Below are 19186 nucleotides of genomic sequence, written 5' to 3' on the forward strand. Positions count from 1 at the left end.
TTACCTACTCGCACTTCAACTGAGCAGTTATAATCTAGAAAAATCCAGTACAGACTCTATTTTACTACCAGCAATGCCCTGATTCCCAAGTACTATGAGTACTTCACCCAGACAGCCCTGCCAGAAAAAAACAGGAACAACTCTCAATGCAATCCTGTATCAAGGTCATTCTCTCACCCCTCACACTTGGCAAATGGACATAAATCACCTACCCTCAGGAGAGTTTCATGACTATCAAAACAAAATGTTTAAGAACAAGATAAAACCATAATGACTATGAGAATAGGCACTAGTCATGGACCTCACTAAAGACAGATGGCAAAGTAATCACTGTGGAAGCATAGTGGCTACTTTATTAAATTGTACATTATTTTCAGTCCTTCTGAGCAAATTAAAAAACGTGACTTATTGTTTATTAATTTCAAGGGTCCAATGAGACAAAGTATAAAAGCACACGGGATACCTGGCATATACTAAATGGTCAATAAATGTTATCTATTATCATTATCTTCTTAATTGTTTAAATGTGGTACTACCAGACATAGTGCTTACTCTATGCACTGCAGCCATCAAGACACTCAGCTTTGATGAGCTCCATCTACCCAGAACGTCTAGAATTCAGAAAAATATAAAGTGGCAGCACTTACAAAAGAGACAATGAGATATCTTGGCCATTTGCAAATTTCATATAATATCATAAAGAAATTAGTTGTCCTCTCAGCCTCCAAAAAGGTCCTAATCCATAAGAACTGACCCAAGGCAACATATGAGTTTACTTCTTATTAAACAAGATTTCCTTATGAGAAATCTTTATTTTTTTTTAGAAATTACCATTAATTAGATCCCATTTTAAAACATATTTTTAAACTTGTTCTTATTCTATGTAATAGTCCTATAGGTAGTACTTAATTTATAAAGGACATGTGTACCATAAAAGAGAAGTGTAAATACACTTAATAGCAGCAGTCTTATTATTATTAGTCATTAGCATGCCAACCTAAAATACCTAAGGAGGTGACTATAATTAACTTATAAGTGAATACACAATACCCATCTCAAAGCTAAGAAATCTACAAGTTATATCTAAATATAAATGTCAATAAATCTATAAATTACTTACCTGTCTACAGCAAAATATTTGATAAATTTATATCATTCAATCAAACTACTTTAGGTACATGCTTACAGTGTTCATATTTTCTTGTACTTTAGAGTTAAAGAAAGTCAACATACAGTACAATCTGTTGAAAAGTAGAGAAAATACCCAAACAAATAAAATGTGGATAAAAATCTAAACATTATTTACATGAGGCAGAAGAACTTTTCATTTCTTAAAAATAAGACTATCCTATAACAGCTTCCCTGGTGGCTCAGTGGTAAAGAATTCGCCTGAAAATGCAGAAGATGTGGGTTAGATCCCTGGGTTGGGAAGATCCCCTGGAGAAGGAAATGGCAACCCACTCCAGTAGTGACTGGGAAATTTCACGGAAAGAGGAGCCTGGCAGGCTACACTCTATGGGGTTGCAAAAGAGCCAGATACAACTTAGTGACTGAACAACAAATCCTATAATTGGTGACAGATTTTTAGTAGACTATTTCTTCTGTTATTACAGCATTAACAAATAATATCATCCTCCTCTTTTCTTAACTAAAAAGGATGATTATAGTATGCCTACCTCACTGGAGTGCTTTGAGACTGTGTACAGTTTTGAGCCTTGTAGCTAAAAGCTACCAAGTAAATACAAAGTACTATAATTGAGAACAGTGATATAAAAGCAAAGATAATTTAATATAATAGAAAATTACATTTGTAATTGGCACAATGCCATACTACCCCTGTGGACTTGTTCCTTCAGAGCACATACTCTATAAAAGGTTACTGTGGGTGAAAAAAAAAAAAAAATCCCACAAGGAGTTCAAGTAGCCTGTAACATAGTATTAGTAATTAAGGAAGTGGCATTCTTCCTCTATATTCATCTGGGAATCTTTTCTACTAATTAAAAGAAAAGAAACAGTAATTTGTTAAAAAATGATGGCTACAGATAATTCAATCTCAATTCCAACAGCCTGGTTACAAAGGAGAATATCATAACACTGAATAATTTTTTAAGTAAGAGCAAAATACTATATAAGCCATCAAACCAGTACTCAACTGTCTTCTAACGTAATCTTTTCCTTAAAATATTTTCCAGAATAACTTATGTTCCTTACACAATGTTAAACTATAGCACTTCAAATTCAAATTCAATTACACTAAGTTCCTACTATGTGATAGTCATTCTAATAGGCATTTCACAGATACCTCATGTAATTCTATCAATAATCTTAAGAGGCAGGTATTACCAACCACATGTTCAAATTGAGAAAATTACTGCAGAAAAACTCGGATTTTTGTCCACAGTCTAAGAATTTAAACTCAATCATCTCACTTTAAATCTTATGTTCCCCCCCATTCTGTCAGACTAGGGTCTCATCTGGCTATGCCAATAATCAAGTGATAAATCATTTAACCTCACTGGGCTTGTCTTCTCATCAGTAAACTGGGAGGGTTAAAATATTACTAGTCAGCCTCTCTCTCTAAAATGTACTATTTAATCCTTTTAAAATATACAAGTCAGTGGCTTTTCTTCCCCTAAGAAAAAGATTTTTAAGGTACACATATATTGTAGCATGAATCAGGACTTCATTTCTTTTTATGGCTAATAATACTCCATTTATGTATATACTACCTGTTTATCCATTCATCCATTGATGGGCATATTTAAGTTGTTTCCACCTTTTGGGTTGCTATTATGTACTACTATAAACATGTACACAGATGTACTTATTTTGAATCTTTGTTTCCACTTCTTCTGGGTATATATCTAAGAGTGAAACTGCTGAGTCATTTGATAATTCTATGTTTAAATTTCTAAGGAAGTAACAAACTACTTGCCATAGTGGCTGCACCACTTTACATTTCCACCAGTGATATATGAGGGTCCTAATTTCTCCATATCATCACCAACACTTATTTAATTTTTTTAGTTATAGCCATCCTAATGGGTGTCAAGTGATATCTCATTGTTTTGTGTATCCGTAGTGAAACCCCATAGACGGAGGAGCCTGGTAGGCTGCAGCCCATGGGGTCTCGAAGAGTCGGACACGACTGAGCGACTTCACTTTCACTTTTCACTTTCATGCACTGGAGGAGGAAATGGCAACCCACTCCAGTATTCTTGCCTGGAGAATCCCAGGGACGGAGGAGCCTGGTGGGCTGCCGTCTATGGGGTCGCACAGAGTCGGACATGACTGACGCAACTTAGCAGCAGCAGCAGCAGTGACTGATGATGTTGAGTAACTTTTCATGTGCATGTTGGCAATTAGTATACCTATTTTGGAGAAATGTCTATGTAAGTCCTTTACCCATTCTTTGAGTTGTTTATCTTTTTTGTTGGTGAGTTTTAGGAGTTCTTCACATATTCTAGATAGAAATTTCTTATCAGATATATAATTTGCAAATATTTTATCTCATTCTTTAGGTTATCTTTCCTTTTTCTTCATAATGTCCTTTGACACACAAATTTTTAATTCTGATGAAGTCCAATTTATCTATTTTGTCATTCGCGCTTTTGGTATTATATCTAAGAATCCATTGCCAAATCCACCTAAGATCTCTTTTTGCTGGAAAATTCCATCAGCCTTTGCTCATTCTATACATAAAGTTGCATATGAATAATTCTATTTGTTTTATTGCTGAAAGTTATTAAAGGATTATTTTGGGAGCTTTTATTATATTGCCCTTACCAAAGAAGTGGCAGTATTTTAAGTTTGGATAAAATTGCCCTTTAAAGATGGAGAGGTTGGAACTCCTTGAGATAAAATGGAGTAACTCTGAAAGAAACTGCACTTTTGCTTGTTTATTAAAAAAAAAAGAAATAAAGAAAGAAAGAAGGGGAAAGAGGGGAAAAGAAAGGAAAAGAGGGAGCAAATTCTCTTCATTTGAGAACGTCATCAGTTAGTAATCACACATACACAATTTTAAAAGGCACCTTGAACTATATGTTGAAATGTGATTATTAGAAAAAACAGTTTAACCTGCAATAAAAAGTAAATACTCCAGCAGCTACTAAAATCTTCTCTAATACATGGATAGCATTTCTATGATCTACTTCCCTCACTTCAGCCAATATATTAGTATCTGTCAACTGGCTTAAACATGGCTTTAAAGCAAATATATTGCTAAAGAATTACTAAAAAAATAAACCATATTTACCAAAAAATAGGATATTCCACAGCCTTTTAAAAATTCACCTATTGACAAAGATATTTATAATGTAATATTCCATGAGGGGGGAAAAAAACTAGTTTATAATTGATAGATTTGGAAAGCTATATGCCAATTAAGTATGTCATTCAAAATTATTATCTTTAGATAGAATTATAGATGAATTTTATTTTCTTACATTTTCTGATTTTTCTACAATGTAAATTACTCATGTAAATCTAGAAAAATACAAAGGAATAAAAAAGAGATAAAACTAAAATTCCCTAAAATGAGTTTGGATAAAATTGCCCTTTAAAGATAAAATTAATAAGTAAGAATTTCTTTCTACACATTTACTTCTTATTACATTTCATCTTCACCCATTATGTGTAATTTGTCAGCTATATGTTTTGGTTAACTAATCACAACAATAACAACAACAAATACACAGAGTTTCACTGATGTTTTCACAGCACAGTTATAGAGTATAAGTAAATTTAACATAAACTCCAGATAACACCAACAAAAGAATTTTTAAAAGCTTAATATGATGTTTTAAAAACTGTGTATGATATGTTACTTCATTAATCAGACATGGGCATCAAAACTTTCCTGAAACAAGCAAATTATCAAGGTTTGTAAAGATTAGATTATATTAATTCTCTTTGTTTTTGCTAGTAGCAGGAGGTGAGATAAGTGACACAATAAGTGCTCTACCAGCCCTACTCCATCTATGGCCCTGGTTATGATGTGTTCCCGCTGCCTATGGATACCATTCTCCATTAAATGATATGGTGACTGAAACTGGCTGTTTTCTGTGCACTGACTGAACAACTACCTTCAGATCCTCAAAAACACCATTCAGCTCTAGAATTAAAACATAGAACTGATGATGCTGAGTTAATGTTAAAAACTAATAAGAAAATAGCCAAACTAGATTCACAATCATTAGGCATCTTGGAATGGCAACATTTCCAAGTAAGTAGTCAGGTGATACAAAATTTGAGGATTTAATTAAAGCCTTAAAGTACTTCATATACAGATATGAGATTTATTCAAAAGATTAGTAATTTTAGATAAATATTAAGGACAGTTGAAAACTTCAGAAAGTAGTAACATAAAAAGAATTTTATATGTGAACTTATTAGAAAAATCTTCACTGTTCCAAATACCATAAAAACAGCCAATAGTGCCCAATAATTTGTTGTGAGAAATGTATTACACAGTAAAATTGATTCCTCCTCTTCATAAAAGTTTAATTTCCCCTAAATAATTCTCATACAAAGAAAGAAATCTGAAAGAAATACAATTTGAATAACATATTCAAGCTACATAAAACTTAAGCTTTCATATGATACCTAACACCAAACATGCTTAAAATCTCATTTAAACCAGGCCAGGGAAGTGTTTGCCAGTTCCTCTTGTGTCAAAATTATTAGGCCTGAATTCAACATTCAAAAATGCAACTTACTCATAAGAAAACAATCTAGTCATCTTGACTTTGTCTTCTTGAATCTAAATTTACATGCCATGTCAAAATCAGAATATTTAGACCACTTCAGTTTCCAAGTTGATGCAGGGGACAAAGTTCAGAGAAGACCAGACAGCAGGTTTCACTTTTATGTTCTCCATTTTAAAGCATAAGCTATACACCTGGCCAAGTCAAGAGGTCTGAAGATTCAAATAAAAAATTCCTGAGTGATCCTGGAGCTAACGCGTCTGAGGGTCCTCTGTAACAAATGACTCTAACGAGGGTGCGGCAAGGGTTCCAGTTCTATCATCAGTCAGTTTCTCACTCGCCATCATGCCACCCCCAACATACATTATATCCTCACTTTCCAACTGACCTGATTTAGAATCTATGGTCCATCACCAAAATCACTCCCTTGTATGCAAAGTCAATCCTTTGTCCCTTTCTCTCTTCATCTGATATACTTGGCAAAGATGAAACCCTGATTAAACCTAAGTATCTACCTACTTCACATCTGCACGAGAGCAACTAAAAATGGATGAAGGAAAATGCATATCCTTTCAACAGTTCTCATTTCAAATTTCGTGGTCACAAAGCTCAAATGGGCAATGAGCACTGGTCAGTAACAGTGAAATAGTCTAAAATAACTAGGTTGTTCATTTTCCCAATATCCAAAATAACTACTTCATACTTTTTCCTCTGTTCTCAAAACTCCAAGACCTATCCACTCCCCCAACAAATAACTACATTCAGAAAACAGAAGCAATCAGTTACAGTTTTCTCTTCTACCACCAAAACGACCTACTTGGTCCATTCTCTTTGTTTTTTGCTGTTACAACAAATAGTATGTTCCTACTCTCATCACAGTCCAACGGTTTCATTTGTGCTCTGGCCCTCTTAACTTCTCACTTTCTTAAGGAACTCATACCCTTCTCTGTCCAGCAGCATCAATTTTTCCCCCATGGATGTGGCACTGGCATACAAACCTTCTCTAATATCTTCGGCCACTGAATCCACAGTCCTCTACATTGACTATTCCATTTTGCTTTCACTTTCTTATTTTCTTTCCCCAATTTATTCCAGTCATGATTCTTTCCCCTCTCAATTGTTACTGAGATTACAATTGTCAAGGTTATCAGCGAAGTCCATCTAACCAAATCCAACAGTCACATAGATGTCTGCTCTTCTCTTTCCTGACCTCTGAATAGTATTCAATACCACCCTCCATCTTGAAACACCTCCTTCTCCTGCCCCACACAGTGATCACCAGTAACCCCCATGACGCTAAATTCATTTTTTTTTAACTACTATGTAGTGACTGTAAGTTCAGGCTATTGTGGCAGGTGAACCTGAGTTCAAATCTTGCCTACATCACTTTCTAAAATCCAATCTGAAAGTGAAACAGTCAGTTGCTCAGTCATGTCCAACTCTTTGTGACCCTGTGGACTGTAGCCTGCCACGCTCCTCTGTCCGTGGAATTCTTCAGGGAAGGATACTGGAGTGGGTAGCCACTCCCTTCACCAGGGGATCTTCCCAACTCAGGGATCGAACCTGCGTCTCCAATCTAGGGAAAGATATTTAACCACTGAGACTAGGTTCTCCATCTACAAACTAGGAAAAATATTAGTGCCTAATTCCCAGCTGTGAGAGTTAAATTAGTAACTTTAATTCTCTCTTTTACCTATTACAGCATGTAAAATAATTCGCCCTCCAAGAAATGCTCTCTCCCTTCGGTTGCTGGCTGCTCCTTTCCCAATCACTGTGAAAAGCTCCTCCAGCTCTATTTGCCTTTTATATTTGGGAATTCATAAGGTTCTATACTCCCTCCCTAAGCGACTAAGCTCTTCCATCTCATAACTGAAATTATAATCAAAACCTCAATGATTTCCAAGGCTCAATTTCTGGTGTATAACCCGCCCCCTACCTCACCAACTGCCATCCAAAAATCTCTGCCTGAATCTCTCAGCTATCTCATACTCAACAAGCTCAAAAGATAAGGCTCTCTCCTTTTTCATGTGTTCTTCCTCCAGCTCAAACTCCCCTTTCTGCTGGAGTCTCCAACTTCTTGCTGTCAGTTTCCATAGTTTCAGTATTTCCTCTTTGTAACAATCACTAAACTTACATTTACAGGCTTAGAATATGTATTCCCTTTTAGACCATAAGCCCCACGATGGAAAGTAAAATCTGTCTGCATCAAAAAATACCTTGCCTAGTATCCCATGCATGCGTGTGTATGTGTTCAGGTGCTCAGTCGTGTCCAACTCTTTGCGACACTATGGACTGTAGGACACCAGGCTCCTCTGTCCATGGGATTTCTCAAGGCAAGAATACTGGAGCGGGTTGCCATTTCCTCCTCCAGGGATCTTTCCAACCCAGGAATCGAACCCATGTCTCCCGCTTTCTCCTGCATTGGCAGGCAGATTCTTTACCACTAGGCCCATCCCATGCATAATAAATGTGTTTAATAAGTGTTTCTTGAATTGAATTTGAGATATTTTGGAAGTTTGCTTATTTAACTTACTGAACTTACCAGCATTTTATTTGTTTAGATGTCTAATTCATTGTTAACACTTTTATTTCAAAATACTTAAGCCACTCATTTACATTAGTATTATTTCCAATCCATAAAAACATTTTAAAGAAAATTTAAAGATACTCAAACATACTATATTTGAGGAATTCCACAATTATCAATTGCCACTGGATTTCAAAAAATAAAGAGGTTCAGAAGCTAGGAAAGGCAAGTGAGGGTAATACTATTTGTTTCCCTACTTTGGAATTTCACAACATTTTTGAAAAGAATTTCAGTAAAAAGACGAATTCTTTAAATTATGAAATGCATGAATGGGGTATTTTTTTAAAAAAAGGATTTACTCCTACAAGACATTTTTATCTAACTACCACCATACTCTTCGTATTAATACTTTGTTTTCATTCAAAGATATATAGTGTCTAAAACAATATTTTTTCTAGCTTAGAAAGTCTTATTATGGATACATGTGGACCTTCCATGAGGCAGCCTAACATACAGATAAAGGGTTCCGCGTACACACTCTTCACACACACACAAAGGGGTTCATTTTGTGATATCAAGGAGTTGTACACATATGATGTGAACACTTCAATATACTTGAATACTTAAGATCTTTCAGAAAGTCATATTAATCAGGAAACTTAAAAATAAACCAAAAAAAAGAAACCCACTAAATTGAGGAAAGACATTTTTGTATTGCTCTCACTTAGAAAACATGACACCTTAAAGGATATTATCATTGAGAAATTCATCACAATGAAAAAGGATAGAAAACAAAATTAAGAATCAGAAAACTAGAGCCACAAAGTCTTAGAAATATGTAAATAAGTAAATATGATTCCAAAGAACCAGGCTTTTTTTTTCCAAAGTATATGTGCAATTGTCTACCAAATAGGGGCTGTTTTATTTTCTCTAAGCTGGTAGAATATTTTATAAGATTGCTTCCACATGTTCTTAAATAATATAGAACACATATAACAAAAGCTTGTTTAATGTGTATACTATTGGAATAAAGAAATTATAAATGAGAGGGCTCTATAATATAAAAATACCTGGGTTTTCACTGGTCTCTTAAAATTATCCAAAGTATAATAATTAACTAGTTATCAAAGAACTTATTTTTGAGATAGTAATGTTATACCTTTCTCTAGAAGATTTTAAATCCCTCAAAGGCAACCTAAAATGCTCCTAAAATGATTATGAAAAGCCTATTATCTAACTTTAGTCAGATCTTTTTTTTGTTTACACCCTTCACCCAGTAATTATACTCCTGAAGAATAACCATACATTCCAAAGATGCTTTATTCATTCATTCATTCATTTGAATATGGAAAAGATCTGTTACAGAGTTAAGTGAAAAAAGCAGAATATAAAATCAAAGAAGACTTTCAAAAGAAAGTATCTATTGAATAAACACTGAAATAAAAGATGTCTGCATAGTCGTGGTAAATCTGAGTTTTTCTTTCTATATCTCTAAAATTTTCACAATAAAAATTTATAACTTAGGTAATTAAAAAAAGACCCAAAAAAATATTTTAAAAAGATAAGCAATATTCATCAATCATTTCATTTCAAAAGTAAAACCACTGGCCAATCTCAAAATTTTTCTGAACCCTGAATAAAACCATCCCAAATGACACAAATAAAAGTTAATATCTTGACACAGACCTGCTCATTAGACAAAGCTCATTTTATAAATTTCTGATCAGAATTAGTGAGTAAAAAACCCAAGACTTAACAGAGTAACTTTTCAGATCGTAAGTTGGTATACTGTATAAAAGGGAAAAAAATTCTGACTGATGAAAGAGATTATCTTCTCATACCACATCCAGTATTGAATAGTAATAACAAATCTTCAATTCTTTTACCCAAACCAAAAGCAAGCATCACTATTTTTAAAAAAATCAGTCATAACAAAGGTACAAGAAAAAGCAACTGGAAGGTCATACAGCAAAACATAACGAGCCTATGGGTGAAAAGTGAAGTGGGTTCTAGAATTATACATGATTTTAACTGGCTTTTTTCTTACATTTTCCAAAATATCCATTATAAATATATGTATAGCTACTGTAACAGAGAAAAGTGAACTTAAATTATCAAGAGAATATGTTGAAACATATTCACTATACAGATACTAGAATAAAAATGCAGTATTTGTAAAATTTAGACCTGCTCACCAAAGCAGCTCAGAAAAATTTGAAGGTCCTCCAGAATCAGTCACTATGAACACTGTCCTTAAGGAAATCAAAATACTTTAAACTTCTAATACAAAGAGCTCATGATTTGAAACACATATGCTTTTCTCTTACTGAAAAACCTGTCATATATATAGCTAAGGATGTGTTTTTAATGATATACTCTATTTCTTTGTTCACAACACATCAACATCAATGATGTCATACAGCCCTTACAATAAGGTCTGTCAATAACTGCACCCTCTACTGACAGAGATAACATCAAAACATACAACCTTACTTACTACACAAAGGAATATATTAGTGTCTTTCATTGACTTATGTGTAAGATTGTTTAAACTTAATCAAATAAAAAGAAAATGCAAAGGAAATTTAGAATCCACGTAACTACAGTTTTATGAAGAACAATAATAATAAAATAATCATTGCATTTTAGAAAAGCTCTCAACACCCTGAAACATATACACATATTACAGGATAAGTGCTAAATTATTAAATAAGCAAAATGATACAGTATCCTAGCAATAAGTATAGCATAAGACTCAGAAATAAAACTGCCTGACTTCAAATGCCAACTTTGTTTATTGTATGTTAGTCGCTCCATCATGTCCAACTCTTTGCAACCCCATGCACTAGAGCCTGCCAGGCTCCTCTGTCCATAGAATTTCCCAGGCAAGAATACTGAAGTGGGTTGCCATTTCCTTCTCCAGGGGATCTTCCTGACCCAGGGATTGAACCCAGGTCTCCTGCATTGCAGGAGGATACTTTACTGACTGAGCTACTAGGGAACCCTTGTTTACTAGTTAGGAAAAATGTAGGAAAATATATTAATTATACATGTTTCCATTTCTCCATCTATCTATAAAATACAGATAATAATAAGAATTTATACCTGGAAGACATGTTTTAAATATTAAAAGAGGCAAGCCCATATCTACATAGAGTAAGCACTAAAAAAGGCTTTTTCCCCCTTTTCTCAATCTAAATAGAATTTGTCACACATTTTGCAAATAAGAATGAAGACCTCTAATTTTTAAAATTAGTATTAAAAGTCCTAAGTTCACTGGAGATCATAATTAACCTTCTACAACATGAGCATAATCCAACTGAACAGTTAGATAAATGTCTAGCAAGCTTTCTTGTCAAGGTGATTTTATCTCAGCTGTTTCAAAATGAAGAAGAAAAAAAGAATGAAACACAAGGATTCTTTCTTAAAAGATGTACAAAAAGAATTTAGAATTGCTGTATTAACAAAATATGATTGTTCTCAACAGCAAATTTACTGAGGAAAATGAAAGATTAACAGTAAAATTCAAACATTTTAGTGTTTTTAGGATATTCAAAGTGTTGATGCCATTCAAAATTACCAGATCTGTTACGTATAAATTGTTATTCTCTATAAACAAAGAAATTTCAACTGTCTATGACTAGTCTGGAATTAGTGATACTCTAATCTAATACAGCCATTCAACCATCTTTGGGAATATTGTATTCTCTTCTCTCATAAAGAAATTAATACAAGTGACAGAAGGTAACCAAAAAATCAACAGTGTGGAAGGCTTTTTAATAAATTTCATTTTGGCAAATGATCACATACAAATTAGCAAACATTGAAATCATAATGATTTCATTTATTTGTTCTGTATATATCTGATTAACAGGCACTAATTTTGTTGATGGAAACAGAACTCTATTGTTATATACAGATTAGAAATGTAAACACTTAGCATTTCCCACAACTACTGACTTCACAAATTACTTTGAATGTTATTTCAAATAGCATTTTGAGTGCCAGAGATTAGGTAAGCAAAGAGCTCTACTGCCCCCTAATGAGATAAACCAAAAAAAAAAAAAAAGCCAAAAAACTCAGAAAACTTGTTTTGAGCTATGTGTAGAACAGGAAAATAATCTTACTTTGCTAAATGCAGGAGACAAACACCATGAAAATTAACTGAAAATGACTAGAATATCTGTCAACATACTATAAGAAAAGCTAGGATCATCCGTTTTCATGATAAAATTAGTAGCAAAACAGGAAAGCCTTGAGACAGAAATGTTCTAAGAGAAAGGAGGTCAGTACAACAATGTTATCTAAAGTGATAGCAATTAAAACTTCACTGCAGGCTACCCTTTTCATGTGTATGTTGGAAGGGAAGGAGAAGAGAGAGATTCTTAGAAACCACACTTTACACTGAATTACAGTAAGTTTTCAGCTTAGCAGCTTAAAAGTAAATACTATCAAAATAGTCTCTTACAATTTGCACTGACTCTAATTCTCTCAAAATTATTTTAATAATGTGTACTTTCAAAATATCTATACTATAAAGCATACATATGAAAGAATTTTACCTGTTTCCTGTTTTTAAAAAAACGACAATTTCTTAAGCACGACAACTTTGTCTTTCATGATACTCTGCATCATACACTAACCAGTGATAACTTTCAATCTTCCTTTTAATAAAAATTCTCCCTTCCTTTAACCAATCTGGTTTTTAAAACACACTCCATACCCGTGTTCCTTTAACCTAATATTCTAACCTGTCTAGAATTTCCGAATTCTCATTTCAGAAGAGAGCAAATGTTTGGGGGAAGAGGAGCGTGTGTCCTTAATAACCGGAGTTATATAAAAATTAACATCAAGGAATCAGATATAACAAGAGTACAAAGAACAGAATGAGAGGTCATAAAAACATGGAGAAAAAGTAAAGCCTCCCAGCATCAGTTCATGGAGAGCATAGAGGTGTGGTGGTTCACTGTCCCTTTAGAGATGGGGCACACATCACATGGAGAGGGCATGTTTCCATCCAGGTTAATCATAACCGTACATTCCATTACATGTCTATTGTTTACAAGGTATAAGGAATAGGGGCCAAATCCATAAAAATGCCACAGGAGAGACAGGTAATACAGACAAAGAGGTTCACTTAAATCTGCATACAAAAAGGAAATATCTTGTTTATTTGTGTGCTGCAGCTCTCCTCCCGAGTGCCTGTTAACGAAAATGGTTCTCTAGCTGTACAAGTCATGCGTGTATGTGCGTGCTAAGTAGCTTCTGTTGTGTTCGACTCTTTGTGACCCTATGGACTGTAGCCCACCAGGCTGCATGGGATTCTCCAGGCAGGAATAGTGGAGGGGGTTGCCATGCCCTCCTCCAGGGGATCTTCCCAACCCAGGAATCAAACCAGCATCTCTTAGGTCTCCTGCATTGGCACGAGGGTTCTTTACAACTTAGCCTAAGGGTCATCAAATGTCCGTTCAAAATTTTAAAACAGCAACAAACAGAAAAATACAAATGTGCTCAAGCCTATGTCTCAAATGAGTTGGATCTCACATGAATAATATGAAGTAAAAACATGACTCTTTTACTTGAAGCATTACTCATTCATGCCTACTGCCTAAAAATATAACTGACACAGACACATTTTGAAGACATAATAAAGAAGCTGGGAGGACTCAAGCAACCCAAAGTCAAGCATCCCAAAGTCCATCACTGCCAAAGTGATGATGCTTAAAGGATATCCAATAGAGGGGTCAAAAAAAGTACCCTTCCAACCTATAAATTCCACATAGCTACTCAGATTTCACATACAAGAGTCATGAGAAATAAAGCAGTGAAGGTACAATGGAGAACATACACATGTGTGTGTGAATGTATAGGTGTGTGTTTTCCCTCATGGAGCAGTCCCAGTTCATACCAGTGAGCTCCAGATTATTGCCCTAAACCTAAAGGAATGTTTTCCTTAGTTCACAGGGGAAAAAAAAATAAAGGACTTTTCAGGCTATCTTTAACCTCCCTATGCCCACTAAGCACACATATGAAAAACACAATCAAGAAACAAAAGGGAGAAAGATTGAAAGAAAAGAGGAAAGGTTAATTTCCTTAAGAAATAAAGTTGGTAACAGCTTTGGTTTAAAACAAAGAGATATATTTATTCATTAGCCCAAAAAAACTTATGGTGATGATGATGACGAAGATGACAGCGGCCAGCATTTATAGAGTATGATGTACTTCACAAACAATGAGTATTTGATCTTCCTTAGAGCCCTGTGAGGCAGATAATACTATTCCTATTTTACAGATGAAGAAACTGAAACTCATAAGGATTAAGTAACTTGCCCAAGGTTAGACAGCTACTAAATTGCAGAGCATATTTAATATACCAGTCAAACGTAATTGTTATGTTTATGTTATTTTCTGGTGAAAATGTGTGAAATGAAATGTCTCTTTGGAAACTTTGTAATAAATTAACAAATTTTATGTATGTGTATTCATATGTGTATGTTAAGATCCAACTCAAATGCCTCAAAATTCTGTAGACATGTAACTGGAGATAGGCACTTAATGCCAGTTCTTATGAAAGACAGAAACATACAATCCATAATAGTGGGCTGGCCAAAAAGTTCATTTGGGAAAATCCAAACGAAGTTTCTGGACAACCCAATAAACAGTGAAAGTGTTAACAAATAAGTAATAATATACACACCCTTCAATATCCATTATATCAATAAATAATATTTCTTTCATTATTCTCCGATCACATACAGTCATAATAATCTCTTCTTCTTCAGATCTTCCTAATTCATTCTCACCTCTATTTCACTTGTCTTAAAAGGAACATTTTCATTTATTTCAAGAAAAAAGGTCACTCCCTCTTCTCGCTATTAAGGATACTCAATTATAGTAAAAAAATATATGTATGTAAAAAATAGCTCTGGTTGACATGTGGAATATACATTTCTTTAAATGCTATAATAATAAAAAATATTCCATAGCAACTCTTTAACCTCTGATAACATGTTCAAGTTTTCTGAAATTAATACTAAGGAAGAAATCACCATGCAGTATAAAACTAATCAAAATTCTATTTTGTAAGAGCTGAGATTTAAACATACCCACAAACATACTATACATACACAAACACAATTCAGGTCACCTTCATATTCCAGGCATTGCCTGGACAATATTCCCCCTGCCATATGTATGCAGGTTAAAACACAAAACACCCAGAAATATTCACAAAAACCTAAAACATTAAAATTGTAATTTTGTTATGACTACTACCAATTTTTTCCCATTGCAGAATTCAAAAGAATATGTTATTACATGTTCTTGCAAGAACGCCACCTTGTAAGAGAATCTGGTTTCTGAAATAGAAAAAGTGAAGTGTAAATCTGACATCAAAACTTGCACAAATAAAGATCTGTCATTTTGTTAATCCTTATCTAATTTTAATTAAATTATTTTTAAATTTTCAATTCAGGGAGCAAAGACCCCGCCAACAATAAAGTACAAGATGTAGGAAACAAAATACATCATTTCAATGGGATACTCTTTCTCACCTTCGAATCTTCATTGCTCACTCCGAGCTGTAACACAGCTTGAGGAGATTTTAGTTTTGCTTCGGCAGAGTGAGCCATCTGAAGGTTAAGCTGCCATCCGACCGTCTCAAGCTACAAAAGACAAGTGTAGATTGGAATCAGATGGTACAGAAGGAAGAAAACACTCAACTTTAAGTAAATCTCCAGTCAGCAGGAATGAACATGGATAGCCTGGACTTTGTGGAAAGTCAGTTCCTGGGCTCCTTCAACCTGCACACTCTGAACATTTGGGCTCATTAAATTGGCCTCATGCCATGCCTGTCAAATTCAAGCATAAAACTGGTCTTTAAACACACTCTGTTCTAAAAATAAAAGTTCTGAGACTAGGCAATGAGCTACACTAAAGGAGTCAATGGTTTTTAAACAGTAAATTACTATTTTAAAACAGTATATTTTAAAGCCAATGGTTTTTAAATAGTTATAAATTGTAACTAGTAAATAGCATATATATGTAATAACTACTCTAAATGACCTCCCATTATCTTTCAAAACTCTTTGCAATAAGTAGAACAAGGTAAAACTTTTTTTTTTTTTAATTTAATGGGAAACTGAAGTGCCCAGATGGTAAGAGGTTCACACATTTAGACACAGTTAGTGAGACTGGAAGAGAGCCAGACAAAGAATTGATATCTGCTTACCAGTGAGCAGGTGTTATTATGCTTTCCAAAGTATTCTAACCTACTACAGTTCCCAGTTATGACAGAAACTAATTAGAATACTTCCTTTGAATTTATTAATTAACACAACAACAAAATTTAATCAGGAAGGCAAAGACAGCAAAGAGACAAAAGCAGTTTAAGTTTCAAAATATTAAGCAACATAAATGCAGCTTTATTGAACATGACAGATTACTGATTTTTCCAACCTCAAAACTATAAGTAGGAAGTTTTAAATCTAATTTCCAGTAAACCCAAAGTATCAATATTTAGGGAAGTTTTGTGACATGTAATTGTCATATACCTCTGACAACTCGACTCTAGTAATTGATTTACTGAAACTACCTCAGCTACACTGGTAAGAATGGCAGACTCAAAACAATTTTTACTTAACTGGAATACTAATTGCTAACTTGAAAGACTGTTCAACAGCTAGAATCACAGCAATGACTCAAAGCCAAATTGGAAAGAGAGCAATGAAAGTATTATCTATTCGAGAGAGGATGTGATGAGAAAATAAAGATACAGTTCTGTTCTTTCTGGCACTGAACCTTTAAGAGGTTATGGGTAAAAAGAGCGAAGATGTTGAAGAGATACAATCCATAATATCACAAGTAAAAAAATCAGTTTAATGGTACACATGAAGCAAGGATCCATAATGTACTGATTTTTAATACTAATTATAGTAAAACAGTATCTAACACCAGCTCACTACTATTTTCAACAGTCCATGGGGTCCACAAAGACTCAGATACGATGTAGCAGACTGAACAACAATTATTTTCAACAGTTACAGGCAACAGATACTCCAACATAATAGGAAAAAACATGCCACAACCACTCTCATATATCCAAGCATTTTGATACACAGTCTTAAATGAAAAACACCCTCTAGGTATTCATATGGACCTATAAGACACTGTTTTGATCTCATTTAACTAATCCTATACCTGTCCTTTAAGCACTTAAACAACAAAGATAAATATTAAGTAAATAAATTAAAATATGGTCCCACTATGGCCAGGCCTTTGCACAAATGAATGTATACTTAGTCACTGCATAGAGATGGAATGGGGCAATTAAGATCACTGAACTTAAAGCTTATGCTTTAGTTCATACTTAAGTTCATACTCACTGCCTAGATGGCCCTAATGCTTAAGTCACAATCTTTCAAGATCTCAATTTCCTCATAAGAAGTGGAAATAAATCTATCTGAATTATCTGTTTTCCTGAGTTATTGGCAATATCAAATAAGAAAATGCATATTCAAGCTGTTTTGGAAACTCCAAAGCATTATAAATATAAGGCATTTTGATTACCTAATTTTTCCTATAGTATTTTTTAATAGCATCTTTTAAATAGAGTAGGCACTCTATTTGCTGAATTGAATTGAAGCAAATAAAAAATACAAGCAAAGGTAATTTTAAAAGCTTCATAACTAAAAACACTGTTGACTGACTTTCTTAAATTTTAGAGCCTTTTCTGTTGTTCTGTGATTTAAAAACATTCATCCCATGCCCACAGGAAACAGTAACTTAAAAAGTTAAAAAAAAAAAATAGGTAGTTGTTGTGGTTCAGCCACTAAGCCTCTCATATGTAGGCATATGCACATACACACACCCATACATAAAATTTCATATAAAAAGAGCAGTATCCAGAAACCTCAAATGAAGAGGGAATAAAGGAGAACTACAATTATTTTTTTTTTAATTTTACAGTTACACAGAGCAATAAGAAAAACAAACCTAACAAAATCTTTCCAGTGAAACTAGGAGACAATACCAGCACTATTCTTATTATCCCCATTTTACAGATAAAATATGTAAAAGTAAACAACTGGTGAACAGAAGAGTATATGGAGGCTCCTTATGCTTATTACTACTGCCACTTTTCTCTAAGTTGGAAATTATATCAAAATCAAAAGTTACAAAAATTAACTCTATTAAAAATCATCAACGGACACTAGATTTAAGTGGAGAAGGTCTGATTTGAAATGAATAGTCACAAAGCTTCTTGCCCACAATTGCTTTTTAGGTACAAGAGAAAAAAATAATTACGCAGTAGAAAAAAAAGCAAAACATCTTAACCAAGAGATCAAAATTAACATCACCAAGCAGTGGCAAACAGACAAGATGTGCCTCCAGGTACGATATCCTGCAAAGACCACAATACCATTCATATAAATTTTTAGCCAAATTATAACTAAATTTGATCCTGAAGAAACTAACAGAAAATATAAAGATAGACACAAGAGGAATATACACTTGAAAAATATCAATGTCCTAAAAGACAAAGAAAAGTTGAAGAAAGAAGGAATTTCTTAAACTGGTTAGAACATATATTATTTTCTGGGTCTATAATAGACACTGGTGATATAAATATGAATAAAACAAAAGCCTTTTACCAAGCTGAAAATGTTATAGTATACTCTTTAATTATTCCTCTGAGACTCATAACTAAGAAACAAATATGAAAGTCATCAACATTTTAATTACATAGGAAACAAAATCTAGATTAAATTTTTACTTAAGTTAGCTAAACTACATTGCTTCTATTTAAAAGAAAATTCTGTATTGTATATATCGAACATCTGTACACTAAAATACCAGGAATCATTTGAATATAATTAGATATCTCACATCCAAATTTAAATCTGAGGGTCAGTTTGATCAACATTCTACATTTAAATGTCACCAAAATAACATA

General features: G+C 33.8%; 1 protein-coding gene and 1 long non-coding RNA gene across 5 annotated transcripts in view; both read right to left on the minus strand.

Moving 5' to 3' along the window:
* The window catches only part of COMMD10 (COMM domain containing 10), a 180153-nt gene that overhangs the window by 134215 nt on the left and 26752 nt on the right, over nt 1-19186 (minus strand). For 3 of the 4 annotated variants that reach the window (XM_081499126.1, XM_081499127.1, XM_081499128.1), the window contains one exon: nt 15786-15896. In XM_081499126.1, coding sequence (XP_081355252.1) covers nt 15786-15896 — 111 coding nt within the window. Of the gene's footprint in view, nt 1-14349; nt 15591-15785; nt 15897-19186 lie in introns of those variants that run through there. The other variant, XM_081499129.1, reaches the window with a different exon arrangement.
* Nucleotides 6791-12928, minus strand: LOC145509806 (uncharacterized). Its single transcript, XR_014056480.1, has 2 exons — nt 11128-12928; nt 6791-8047 (listed from the first exon to the last, which is right to left on the minus strand). It is a non-coding gene; the product is annotated as an uncharacterized LOC145509806 (long non-coding RNA).

Source organism: Giraffa tippelskirchi, chromosome 6, assembly GCF_054371585.1.
Source record: "Giraffa tippelskirchi isolate mGirTip1 chromosome 6, T2T-mGirTip1v1.2.pri, whole genome shotgun sequence".
In the NCBI taxonomy this organism is placed as follows: Eukaryota; Metazoa; Chordata; class Mammalia; order Artiodactyla; family Giraffidae; genus Giraffa; species Giraffa tippelskirchi.